Below are 13,978 nucleotides of genomic sequence, written 5' to 3' on the forward strand. Positions count from 1 at the left end.
TGACATCTACTGAAATGATCAAATTGAGAAAGTACATTGATACCAATTTAGCCAGAGGACAGCCCTAGTATTGTTTAAAGAGAAGAAAGATTGGGGGGGGGGCTTAGATTATATGTTGATTTTAGGGGGGGTCAATGGAATTTGCCTACAAAATACCCCTACTCCTAATGAAGGACTTGCTGAATCACTTGTCAAAAGGCAAGATTTTCACTAAGCTAGATTGAAGGGAAGCCTATTACCGAGTCTGCATAAAGGAGGGAGATTGCTTTTAACTGTCCCCTGGGCAATTTACAATTCCGAGTCACATCTTTTGAACTTCAAGCCCCCCCCCCCCCCCCGTATTTATACAACTGATCAATGAGGTACAAATGAACACCTATATAAGGGGGTTCTGGTTTAATTGGATAACATTCTCATATTCAGTGAAACTCTGGAAGAGCATGTCAAACTAGTCAGATAAGTCCTGCCAAACTCTGCATGAATCTGTCAAAATATGAATTCCGTAAGGAATCTTTAGACTACCTGGGCGACCATGTCTAATCAAGGGATCAAAATGAAGTTGAAAATGAAGTTGAACTTTGAAGAAATTTTTATAGACAATTCATCCCTTCCTTCATGGAGGTGATGCTTCCTTTAACTAAGTTACTTTAAACCAGCCCGTCTCTGACCAAGCCAAAACATAGCCAACCTCTTGCTCGTACAATGGACTGTCAAAAATCCTTTGAACATTTAAAGCGCATTTGTGGCGGAGCCGATCCTCCAGCATCCTGATCAAAATAAACCCTTTACAGTCCAAGCCGACACTAGTGACATGACTGTAGCAGCTGTTCTACTCCAAAAGAACTTTCAAAACAAATTAATGCCTTATGCTTATGTGTCAAAAAAGATAACGGACACTGAACACAGATAGGTGGTCTGGGAGAAAAAGGTTTGTGGAGTGTGATGGGCTCTCTTATCCTGGAGACATTTTCTAGAGGGGGCTAAGGAGCCTTTCAAAGTGTGGACTAATCATAAAAACCTCAAGGCTGTGAAGACCCCTCAGAAACTTTCCCCCAAACAAATTTGTTGGGCTCAGTATTTCAAATGCTTTAACTTCAAACTAAAATATATTCTGGGGGGGGGGGAGGGGGAACCTTTTGGCTGATGCTTTGTCCAGAAAACCCCAATTTGATAGCCAACAAAAAGAGATCTCTGAAGCCCAACCAGCAGCCCAAGCAATCACCAGGGCACAAATCAAATGCCGTTCCATCCTCCCCAAAGACAAGTTGACAGCAGAATTAAAAACTGCTCTGTCAAATGATATGTGGTTTAAAGAAAACCAAATGGACTTAACTTTGAGGGAGGGACTGGCTTGGGAAGGAAGGAAGATTTATGTGCCCAGCTGCATGTGATTAATGGTGCTAAAACAGAGTCATGATTCTCGAGTGGGGGACACTTTGGATTTTTTAAACGCCTCCATTTGGTTAGGAGACAATTCTGATAGCCAAGGATGAAATCTGATGTAGAGGACAATGTTAAAAGCTGCGCTATTTGTGCCACCATGAAAACCAGACTAGGGAAACCCCCTGGGTTTCTCCAGCAAGTTGCCAAACCCACAAAACTCTGGGAGAAGATTGCAATGGATTTTATTGTCAAACTCCCAGAAAGTGAAGGAAATATGGTAATTTGGACTGTCATTGTTTTATTCTCCAAACAAGCCCTCTTCATTGCAGACTGCCTTCTGCCAAAAAGCTGGCAAAACGTTCCATGAACCAGGCTTCATGGCATTCCATGGTGAGTAATATCAGACCGCGGAGTCCAATTTACTGCTAGGTTCTGGAGAGAGTTCCTGAGGTTCATCAGATCGTCCCAGGGGCTTAGCTCAGCTTTTCATCCCCTGACTAATGGATTGGTGGAACGATCCAATGCAATGATAGAACAATATATTAGATGTTATGTAAATTATCAACAAGAAAACTGGGTGGATTTATTACTGTTCGCAGAAGTGGCTTATACAGTAATAATGCTGTACATAGTAGCACAGGGCCGACTCCTTTTCAAATAACTATTGGCATGGATTTTGTGCCTATGCCTGAATTGCCTTGAGAACCCCCTACCTCCATGTCCCGAACATAGACATGGATATGGATAGCCTCATTACAAAAAGGGTTGGAGAATATGAAGAAAGTTTTAGCGGAAGCAGCTGAGAAATATAAAAAACAGGCAGACAAGCTCAGGTCTCTCCAACCATCCTTTTGGATAGGAGATAAAGTGTATTTGTCAACTAAATACCTAAGATTGAGGTTACCGAGCAAGGAATTCAGACCTAAATTCATCCGTCCTTTTCCTATATTGAAAGTAATTAACTTTGTGACTGTCTAACTTAGCCTCCCTCAGATACTAGGGAAAATACATCCAGTGTTTCACAGCTGCTTATTGAAACCAGTGATAGAATCTTCTTTAAGACCCATACCAGCTGCCCCTTTCCAACCTATGATAGTGCTGGGTGAAACTCATTATGAAGTTAAGAAGATTCTTGACTCTAGACTGAATTGGGGTCGGTTATAGTATTTAGTACTCTGGAAAGGATACCCTTTGTCAGAAGCTACCTGGGTAAAAAGTTGGGATGTGAAGGCTGAAAGACTAGTGAAACTATTTCATGATAAATTTCCTGACAAGCAAAAGGGTCATCCTGGGGAGGGGAGAGGGGATTAAGTGTTTTGATGGACATTACATTAACTCCTGTTTTGTGTTTTGTCTATTTCATTTTACAGGATGTGCTGTTTTCCTTGGGGGGAGGGGAGACACCTGTCTGTTTTGGAAGCCATATTAACACCAGAAGCTTCCATGCTGCCACATTTTTGTGCTTGGGAAATTAGTAGGGGGAATTTAGTAGAGGGAATGTAGTTAGACATAATAGCATTCTTCTTTTCGGTCAAAGTCATGGTATTCCGGCACCTGGAGGAGGAGTGGTTGAAGTGATGTTTCGAGTTGGGATGGGTTGGGATTGGACAATGTGATGGACTGATGGGTGCAGGGGATGGGTTTGGACTTTTGACTTACTGAGGGAAAACCCAGAAATCTCAGATCTAGGTTTTCCCAGATGTGCCTGTATATCTACTCTAATAAATGTCTCATTGGAGTTTTTCATTGGAGTTTGGGTTTTCCGGAATGCTGACATCAGCCTGATCACATATTCCTGCTACAAGAATGAAAATATAATTGTTTTAACATACCAGGTATTATTGAATCAAAGACGGTTGTTGAGAGCAATGGACGTGTTTCGTCCGCCCTGCGCTCTCTTGGTGGGCTCCTCTTGGCTGGGGGGGGCACAGGGTGCCTGGAAAGGGCGCCCTGCCTTATGGGCTGCTCGCTGGGGGTCCCCTGGAATGGCGGCGGCCGTGGGGGGGTCCCTGGCATTGCCCCAAGAGCCGAGAAGCAAGAGGGGGGTGCGCTCCCGCACACCCTTGTTTCGAGGCAGCTGGATGATCGATAACTTGAAGGCTGCAGCTGAAGCACGGTGAGATGGGAACCCTGTCCAATTCTCCTTTGATTCTCCTTTGATATTTAAATCAGAGATTGTCAGCTTTTCAAGAGACTTTCAATCCTCCCTTGGGAAGTGTGATTGGAGGAAGGGGGACTTCCCCACCCCTCGGAAAAGTGGCTTGGAGCTATCTCGTCTCTCGGAGGAGCGAGAGAGAGTTTTTAAAAGATCACACTCGCTACAAGCAATGGCAAAATGAATGTCCTAATACAATTGTGAAAGAAAAGTGAATCTGACTGTTTTAAAAACTTTGAAAACTTTTGACTTGTTGCTTTCTGATCCCTGGTGTTGGCGAAGCAAGATGGCACACTTCCACTGTCTTTATGCCCTGTGAAATTAGACTCCTCCTATAAAAACTACTGGCATTGTGCTTTTGTCTCCATGACTCCCAGAAACATCTCTTGCTACATAGTATCCTGGACTTGGAATAACTGACTTAATTGCCTGGAATCGAATTATATAGAAGGCTTCTACTCCTATATGGACTGCCTGCCTCATGGTCTCTCTTGGTTGTGCCTTTCTACAGTCGCCATTTCTCTGTATGGACATAGATATTCCTGAGTTCTTTTTTTTTCTATGATGGCTCTGAAGAAACCACCACCTGGGAAGCCAGATTCTGCCCCAACATCTTCAATATCCAGTCCCATTGGGCAACAATCCTTAACATCGTTTCTACAACCCAAAGCCCCTGAGGAGGAATCTGTAACCCATCAGTTGCTTCAAAAGATTTTAAAGGGGCAGGAAGAAATGAAAAATCAACTGAGAGAAATGAATGAATAGCTCAGAGAAAATCAAAATCAAACGGCACAAAATAAACAGAGATTGGACGTTCTGGAGGAGGGGACGGCTGAGATGAGGTGGGAGGTGAGGGGGGTCCAGAGAGGAAATTTAGAACTTGAGAACCACATGATGAAAATGGAATTTGAAAGGATGTCTTTTTTCCTTAGATTTCAAAATGTAATTGAGACTGACAATGAAGACCTAAAGGAGATAATGACAACAATCTTAGCTGAATATATTAAAAAAGACAAACAGCAGTTAGGGTGGGATATTGATTTGGTTTATAGAGTTAATTCAGCTTATGCTAGAACACACAATGTTCCAAGAGAGGTTCATATTAAATTTCTTAGAAAGGCTACAAGAGATGAGATTTTGGGGGCACAAAGGGGGCAAACATTAAAATACAAGGACAGAGAGATAGCCATTCTGAAACAAATACCGAAGAAAGTAAGAGATAAGAGGAAAAAATATGCACAATTAGCAAAAAAAATATTTGATAAAGGTTTTTGGTTCCCGTGGCTTCTGCCAGAAGGTATGCTGATTTTCTGGGAGGGCAGTAGAATTAGAATTAATACAACTATGGAGGCGGAGTCCTTCATGGAAAAAAACAAAGCTCTCCTAGATAAAGCGGAGGACACTACACAAGACATGGGAGATGCCGTCTGGTTCTGGTGGCTGACAGCGACGGGCAAGTATTTGCTCGCTCCGGCTCCCCGGTGGGCTTCCCCACTTCTTGGGGGGCACAGGACGCCCCGCAGAGGCGTCCTGCCGGAGGGGCGGCACCACAGGGGGTCCCTGGATCGGCAGCGGCCGGCGGGAGGTCCCCCGCCTCGCCCAAGGCACCGGGGAGCAGATCGGAGGACACGTGGGCGTTTTCGCTGAGAGGCTGTGCGGAGAAAAAGAAATCTGAAGGATGCGGCGGTGGAGCGGTGAGGCGTAGACTTCCTCCATCCCCATTACTAACTTAAAAACTTGTCAGTTGTGCAAACTTTTTTTTTCAATTTGACTTGGAGAGGCGTGGCTGGAGGGGAGGGGGATTTTCCCCCCCCCTTGGACAAGCGGCTGGAAACAAGTGTGCTCTCAGCCCCAAGGGAAGGAGGAGGGGGAGAGCCAAACCAAAGATGCCACACCCTAACTAAGTGGATTTTCGGATTTAAACTTATAATATAATGAGATCTGGAAGCTTTGGGAATTTTGAACTTTGAAAACTTTATTTGTTGCTTCGAAACCCGAAGCTGGCAGGGCAAGATGGCCCACTTCCGTTGTCTTTATGAAATGTGAAACTTGACTCCACCTTCCAAACTTCAGGCTTCCGGTCTTTGTCTCCGTGCTACTTGGATAACTCTCTTGTTGATTGTTTGCCTTTGAACTCCTTGGAGTGAAAAACTTTTGCTCATCTGCCAGGGTGATTAGAAAATTCCCCTCTGCCTGGACCCTCTGTCTCCTGGACTCTCTTGGCTGCTCAACTCCTCTGACTGATCCTTCTCTATACTGACTAGACTCTTTACATTATAAACAATGGCATCTAAAAGACCACCTCCTGGAAAGTCAGGCTTTGCTGCCTCTGCCCCGACATCTGCAACCTCCAGTCCTAGCACACAATCAACGTTAACAGCCTTCAAGCAACCTAAATCTACGGACCTGGAGTTTCATCAAATGTTTCAACAAATTCTACAGGGACAAGAGGAAATAAAGAGACAATTGAAGGAGATGAAAGAAGAAATTAAAGAGAACCAGGATAAAATTAATAAGAACTCACAGAGACTGGATCTTTTGGAGGATGGGGCGGCTGAGATGAGGGGGGGGGGTAGAGGGTGTGCAGAAAGGAAACGAAGAACTTGACACCCAACAAATGAAAATAGAGTTTGAGAGAATGTCTTTTTATCTTAGATTCCAAAACGTGATGGAGACAGATGATGAAAATATAAGGGACATCATGACAAACATTTTGGCTGAGTATATTCAGAAGGAGAAACAACAGATGGGGTGGGAAATAGACCTGGCTTATAGAGTGAATTCAGCTTATGCTAGAACAAACAATGTTCTCAGGGAGGTACACATTAAATTTCTTAGGAAAAGTACAAGAGATGAAATTCTGAATGCACAAAGGGGGCAAGCCTTGACATACAAAGATAAGGAGATAACCATTCTGAAACAGATCCCCAAGAAAGTGAGGGAAAAAAGAAAACATTATTCACAATTGGCGAATAAATTACACCAGAAGGGGGTGTGGTTTAGATGGTTGATGCCTGAAGGTGTGTTAATATTCTGGGAGGAGACAAGAGTTAGGATTAATACACCCGTAGAGGCGCAGGCCTTTATAGAGAAAAATAAACTACTCCTAGAAAAACCAGATGATTCCTCAACAGACATACAAGACACGGGAGGGGCCAGAGCTCTGCCAGCGGGGGAGATGGGACGACAACAAGAAAGCTCAGATCACACAAATGAGTAAGAAAAGTCACCTGATATAAACTGATCGAAATTACCAATTGAATTTACCACACTGACTATATGCTATTACTTAATATTGAACAATGAGAAAACTCAGATCACAAAAGTAAGTTAGAAAAATAGTGCAATTGTTGATATAATGAATCTTTTTGTTTGATACAAACTAAATGATTGAAATTATTGAAAGATACAATGTAAGAATAAGCTGTCAGCAGTTAGTTAAGCAATAACATCTTGTTTATATTTTTGTAAAAGTTATGAGTCTTGGGGGGAATACCATTTCCTGCACGATGTAGCTGTCAAAATTTGTACACATATCCAATACCCCTTTCCTAAAAATGTTTGTAAAACCAATAAAATTCTTAAAAAAAAGAAAGAATGAAAATATAATAGTTTTAACATACCAGGTATTATTGAATCAAAGACGGAAAGCAGCTGGATTTTGATGGTGAAGGGCTGCTTATGCATGTTGCCAAAGTTAGCGATGAAGTAGTATTTCAGAAGGAAATTTATAAAATATATACTCGCCAGGAACTGTGGGACATAGAGAAAAACTCTACTTTAGTGATATACTGGCATCTGAGTGTTCTGGCAAGACATGCTGGTTACTAGCTCTCGGTTATGACTAAAGAATAACTTTCTTCTGGTCTATGATCTCAGAAGCTGGATTTGGCTGTCATTTTAATATCCTACAATGCTCAAATGCTGTCCTCCAACACCAGTCCCTCTTTTGTTTAGTTTGAGTCAATCTGTCATAGATTTCTGCAGTACTCACTTACTGAGTGGCTCTAAGTTCCATCAACTCTACTCTCTTTCAAACCCCCTTTTCCTGTGAAAATATATACATTAATCTAAAGTTTTAAATTGAACACCTCTTAGGGAAATGACCTTTTTTGCATGAAAGATAACTCAGGATAAATGTTATAACTCATTCGCTCAAGGCTAGAGAACTCTGGGAAATTTAAATAGTGGCCTTTGGTCACCCAGGGCTTCTTAAAATATTATTGCTATTTACTCCCTTGGCCAGTTGAGACATCTTAGAGTTACCAGTCTAGCTAAGTCTTGTGGGAAAATCCAATAGTCCCCAAGCACATTTCTAATCCACAGAGAGACCAGATAAAACCATCCAGTCAATGGAAACTTAATGTGCCTCTCTCACCTCAACCAGTTTTCGGATGACGTAACTCCAGCGGATGTATGGGTCTCTATAAGGAAAGGAACAGGGATTGAGTTGAGATATAACAGAGTAGTTCCCTTTTCTTGGAAAATACAATGGTTACAAGGTTGCTCTGGGGGCACGGGCTGTATCTCCTGAAGCCCATTTTGCCCATTCTTTTTCTCATAGAGCTGAGAAACCAGGGAGCCCAAAAACACGATATGCAAGGAGTTACCTTGGATAGCTCTTTCTGTAGATCAAAGTAGGGCAGAAGAGAAAATATAAGTAGGTTGAGAATTCAGGACAGCTTATCTTCCCTGGAGTGGGGGGGGGGGGGAAAGAAGCAAAGGAATGGTTGAAAGTACACAGAGAAACAGCAGTTTGTACACTGAAGAAATAGTTGCCCTGGAGCTTCCCTGTTGCTCAAGTGCAGGCATCTCCTCTCTGCATAGCATTTTAGCAGGAAGAATGCAAAGCTTTATGTGTACATGACGATAACAATAGCAATAGCAGTTAGTCTTACAGTATATACCGCTTCATAAAGCTTTACAGCCCTCTCTAAATGGTTTACAGAGTCAGCATATTGTCCCCAACAATCCAGGATCTCATTTTAACAACCTTGGAAGATTAACCTTGAGCTGGTGAGAATCAAACATCTAGCAGTCGGCAGAATCTGCCTGCAATACTGCATTTTAAACACTGTGCCACCACAGCTCTTCTTATTAGGATATTTCTTATATACAAAAAGTAGCTTATGATACATCTCATGTACAAAAAGTAGTTTAAGGTGTGATACAGGGTGCAGAATTCAGCTTTCCGAAAATCTGCCTCCATTGGTATACAAAAGCAAAAAACAAAGAAAGCTTTTCTTCCATGCATTCACAAGTATATCTATAGGGCAAAAATGCAATTAAAATCTTGCATAGTGTGTCAGATTGTTTCTTTAATTTTTGAGCTGCTTTGTATCCTGATAAAAAGGACAAACAAATAGCCAAATAAATAAATTGCCTATGTTCTGCAGCTGTTCATGCTAAATAAAATCTGGCAAACAGGAGAAATTGTGATTTGTGAGAGATTTGGGAAAATGTACTTGACCCAGGCAAGTGGTTTCCTTTGCTTTGCATCCATATTACTTTTCTTAGAATATTGCAACACTTAAAATCTACTTACGACATCTACTATACCCAATCGCTGGTAGGCAAATGGAAAGTGTAATCCAATAGTTCCATAGGTTGAGAAAGTCTGTGATAGCAATCAGCATATGGAAGCCAATGGTTACATGATTATCTTATGCTACAACTCAGATGCTGCAATTGGTGGAAAATCAGTTTGGGAACTATGAGGGTGACTTGTAGCTATCGTAATCATCACTAAGAGCCTCCAAGTCAAACTCACCAATTTGGTTCCTGGCATGGAGAAGAGGAGGCATAGATTCTCGCAGAAATGAGTAGCTTTTCATCAGGAACCGGATCTATGGCACAGAGGGAAATGAGAAACAAAACAGCGTGAAGTTGAGTTATGTTATTCCCATGTTCCCATGGTGGATCTTATGGATCCAATGGTGCTCCAGACTCTTGTCTGTCTAGACTTTTTAGACAGAAATAGCCCCTGCTTACTCACTTGGCTAACTGCCAGTTATACTATCTTCTGCTCAACATCTTGCTTGAATGAAATCTGCTTATCTTCCAGCTAGCAAGAAGAATATATATTTGAGGCCATGGGAAGTGCTACTGTAGCCATTTAAACATGACATATACATGACGATGTCTGCTAAGGACCATAACTTCTGCCACAAGACTTTTTAAAAATGTACTGTATATCTTTTTCAGGGCAATGTATAGTGAAGTATATATCTTTAACCTGGCCTACCATTAATGACTCTATTTGTGGTTTGTCCAGGCCATTCAGAGGATACCAGCAGGGGTGGGATTCAAATAATTTAAAAACCGGTTCTCCGCCCTAATGATTTCTTCCAACAACCAGTTCACCAAACTGCTCAGAAAGTTAACAACTGATTCTCCCAAAGTGGTTCGAACTGGCTGAATCCTACGACTGGGTGTCAGACAGGAGAAAGCTATCTTAAAACTGGAGTGAGGTTGGCATGTCTTCTCTGTACAATGGCAAATATATGGCCTGTGTATGGAAGTATACATTTATGCTACAGGGGGCCATTCTAGCGCTTGCTATTATCTATGCTTTCCACACTGAGATGTCTGGAGCAACCAGAATTCCTTCCTAAATCCAACCTCACTTCAAACATCAACCTTAGCTTCTCCCATTTCTGTTTAAGAACTCCTTTCCCCTGTACCCACTTTCTTTGTGCTGCCCCAGTGCCATACCTGCTCAACGAGGACAATGAAACGAGAGGCAATTCCCAAATTACAATAGACAGTAATATAGACGGGGAAGAATCCCAACACTGCAGCATGGCAGAGCAGCACAAGCAACACCAAGGTGACCGTCAAGAGGTTGGGGAACCTGGTCATCTTCAAGCAGCCTGACCACATTTGCAGGGCCTGATAGGGCACAAATAAGGTGTAGAGGAACATGCAGAGCCAGGCCAAGAGTGCTGTGGGCAGCTGTCGAAAGCCAATGATGAAGAGCTCCAAATCCAAAGTAAGACTGTGGAAGACAAAGAAGAAAAAGTATTCTAAGGATGCTGCCCCAAAATGAGGATGTTTCAAATGAAATAAGCAGTTTCTCCGCATTATCCCCAATATTCAGTGGTATGACTGATGAAAAGTGAAGGGGATTGGTCCTGCTATTTTGAGGAAGGAAACTCATGAAAGTTCCCATGAACTCGCTCGCGAAAGCCATGAGCTGGCATATGCCGCGTGGCCAAAAGGAGGTGGGCTGCAGCGGCGGGGGGGAGACGCTAGCTTACGCCAGCTTGTGGCTTTTGCGTAAGCCGCGAGCTGGTGTATGTCACGTGGACGAAAGGAGCTGGGCTACAGCGGTGGCATCAGCGCAGGGGGGGGGGGAAGCTAGCTTACGCAGGCTTGCAGCTTATAATAATAATAATAAATATTTATTTCTTAGCCGCACCCTCTCCCGAAGGACTCGGGGCGGCGTACAATAAAACATAGGAAATAAATATATAGACAAACATACATATAACAAAAACGTATACCAAGACATACACATATACAAGGAGGAGGTGAGCTGATGAATAAAAACAATTAAAAACACAATGTTTAAAAACCCCTAAATAATTTAATACAATTAAAATACCCCAAATAAAAAAACCCATCAGGAGCGATATAGTTGGATCAAAGTTGAGCCAGGCCAGCTACTTGAAATAGGTGGGTCTTGAGCTTTACACGAAAGGAGCGGAGGTCAGAGGTATTCCTAATATCCGGGGGGAGGTCATTCCACAGGGCTGGGCCCGCCACAGAGAAGGCTCTACTCCTAGGCGCCGCCCCCTGGCACTGCCTGGTGGACAGCACCTGGAGGAGACCCTCTCTGTGCGAGCGGATTGGTCGCAGGGATGTATGGGGCAGAATACGATCCCGCAAGTAACTAGGTCCTGAGCCATGGAGCGCTTTGAAGATCGTTATCAAAACCTTGAAACGCACCCGATAGACCACAGGAAGCCAGTGCAGCTCGCGCAGGAACGGTGTCACATGGGAGTACCTAGTACTCCCCATAATTACCCGCGCGGCTGTGTTCTGGACCAACTGTAGCCTCCGGGTGCATTTCAAGGGAAGCCCCATGTAGAGAGCGTTACAGTAGTCCAAGCGAGACGTCACCAGCGCATGAGTGACCGTGCGTAAGGCATCCCGGTCCAGTAGGGGGTGCAATTGGCGCACCAGGCGAACCTGGTGGAACGCCCCCCTTGCCACGGCTGTCACATGGTCATCCATGGACAGCCGGGCATCCAGGAGGACGCCCAAATTGTGCGCCCGCTCCACGGGGGCGAGTTGGATGCCCCCGATGGCCAATGATGGAATTAATTGGCTGAACCGGGGAGCTGGTACCCACAGCCACTCCGTCTTGGAGGGGTTGAGTCTGAGTCGGTTGCCATCCATCCAGACCCGTACGGCTTCCACACAGGCCTTCAGGCCTTGCCTCACGAAAGCCCCAAGCTGGCGTATGCCGCATGGCCGAAAGTGGGGTTCCTGCTACCCTTCTTCCCTACCCCCCATCTCCAGTCTCACCTGGCTGGCTAAGCCTGCCAGGGGGTGGGCCTAGCTGACCCGGTTGTCCTTTGTCCCTTCAGTCCAGCTTACCTGCTGCTTTGTCACCTGTCTGCTTCCTGCAGCATCCATCGCATCGGAGAGCTGCTGATTCTGTCTGCTAGTAAGTTTTTTTTTCTTTTATGCTTTTAATGTTTTTTTAAAAGAATATTTTATTTATTGTGTATATAATTTTTTTAAATCGTTTTATTTAAAAAGTATTGAGTATAGAATTTTTAAAAATGGTTTATTTCAATTTATTGTTTGTAGAATCTTTTTTAAATTGTCTTAGACTATTTAAAAAAATATGCTATCAACAATAAATTGAAATAAACCATTTAAAAATATTCTATACTCAATACATTTCAAAGTATAGAATATTTTTAATGGTTTTATTGTAATTTATTGTGTATGGAATTTTTAAAATAGTTTTTAAGGACTTTTTATTATTTATAGAATATATTTTTAAAAATTGTTTTTAGGAAAATTTTATTTATTTATTGTTTATAGAATATGTTTATTACAAGAAATGTTATTCCTTTTTGCAAATGGTTTATTTGTGATGCAATATGTTGCTTTTAAGTGTGCAGGTTGGTGCATGGTTTATGTGTCTCAAAGTGGCTGCTTTTCTATGGGCAGGCCAGGTTGGTGCAAGGCAGCTTTGCCAGATTTTGTGTGTCTCTGTGTGATACCTGGTTGTTTAGGTAATTGTGAGATGGTTGCTGGTTCTGTGAGCTTCCTGGCACTGTCCTTTATAATTTTCCACAATGCTTTGATGGGTTTTATTCCAGTGGCTTTGTCTTTCCTGTCCTTAGGGTTAGGGAAAAAACTGGTTTCATTTGCAGTTATTTTTTAGTGATTTCCTGGCACTGTCATAGTTTGTGGGTGTGTAATGTCCCGCAGTTATTTATGCATTAATAATGATCAAGTACTAATAATATTTCCTTATACATTTTAGTGACCTTTCCTTACATAATTGGTGTTTTCTTTCATACTTTTAGATTTCTAATTTCTGTTTCTGTTAGTTAGCAATTGCTAAAACAAATCCCACGTGAAAAAGTATTCAAAGCCTTCTTGATTTTAATTGTCAATTTATTTATTCCTGCACATTCTAATATTTATTCATTTTCATATCTCTGATTTTCCACTGCTGTGTAAACACAATTCCAGCAGTTGCTAACATGTGTAAAATTAAATATATATTGGATTCCCTTTCAAATAGCCAACAAATTATTTCTGGTTTTAAATCTATATCTTGCTTTACCATTGCTTCTAACCACTAACTCTTGAATGGCTACTTGAACCGACCTAAGTACTGAACCTAATTCATATATTCCTGTTTTTTTGAACTGAGAACTAAATTTCAGAAAAAGAAATCTGTATTGCTCTGTGAATCTACCTATTGACATTCATTCTTGATCTACCTTCTTGGATGAAAGACTATATCTTTCCTGTTTGTTGGGGGACATCCTTCCTGAAAAGACTGTACATTGTTGAGTGAAAGCAGAGGTCCCTTCTGTTACCTGTAGTCCTCAGCTTACAACCACAATTGAGTCCAATATTGTTTTATTTCTTTTGCAGTTCGTATTATTTAACAGAATGAAGAAGAGGTAACAGAGTATGACTGCTTTCTTTTCCAAAAAAAAACAAAAGCTGGGGAATCAGCTGATCCACAACAGTCACCAGCACCAACACCAGCACCAGCACCACCAGCACCACCAGCAGCACAACCACTTCCACCACTTGAGGTTGGAGAAAGCAGCAAGTCCATCTCCTCCACTGAAGTTCCACAACTTCCTGACTGCTGGAATTTGCAGCAATATAGACACTTCAAGGACAAGTATGATGGACTGGCAGTATCCGACAAGAAGTTAGGTTGTGAGTACTGTG

At 42.4% G+C, this 13,978-nt stretch overlaps 1 protein-coding gene and 1 pseudogene across 5 annotated transcripts in view; one reads left to right on the forward strand and one right to left on the reverse strand.

The window, feature by feature from the left end:
* The window catches only part of LOC309383246 (dehydrogenase/reductase SDR family member 1-like), a 182,030-nt pseudogene that overhangs the window by 156,621 nt on the left and 11,431 nt on the right, over window positions 1–13,978 (forward strand). The gene's annotated exons all lie outside the window — the stretch shown is intronic.
* The window catches only part of LOC309383241 (sterol O-acyltransferase 2-like), a 126,069-nt gene that overhangs the window by 19,773 nt on the left and 92,318 nt on the right, over window positions 1–13,978 (reverse strand). For all 4 annotated transcript variants that reach the window (XM_081935533.1, XM_081935532.1, XM_081935530.1 and 1 more), the window contains 5 exons: window positions 10,253–10,535; window positions 9,309–9,384; window positions 8,149–8,230; window positions 7,917–7,962; window positions 7,162–7,291 (listed from right to left, as the gene is read on the reverse strand). In XM_081935533.1, coding sequence (XP_081791659.1) covers window positions 7,162–7,291; window positions 7,917–7,962; window positions 8,149–8,230; window positions 9,309–9,384; window positions 10,253–10,535 — 617 coding nt within the window. The remainder of the gene's footprint in view (window positions 1–7,161; window positions 7,292–7,916; window positions 7,963–8,148; window positions 8,231–9,308; window positions 9,385–10,252; window positions 10,536–13,978) is intronic.

The sequence above is a fragment of the Natrix helvetica genome (genome assembly GCF_964273705.1).
Source record: "Natrix helvetica genome assembly, chromosome: 1".
NCBI classification, from domain to species: Eukaryota; Metazoa; Chordata; class Lepidosauria; order Squamata; family Natricidae; genus Natrix; species Natrix helvetica.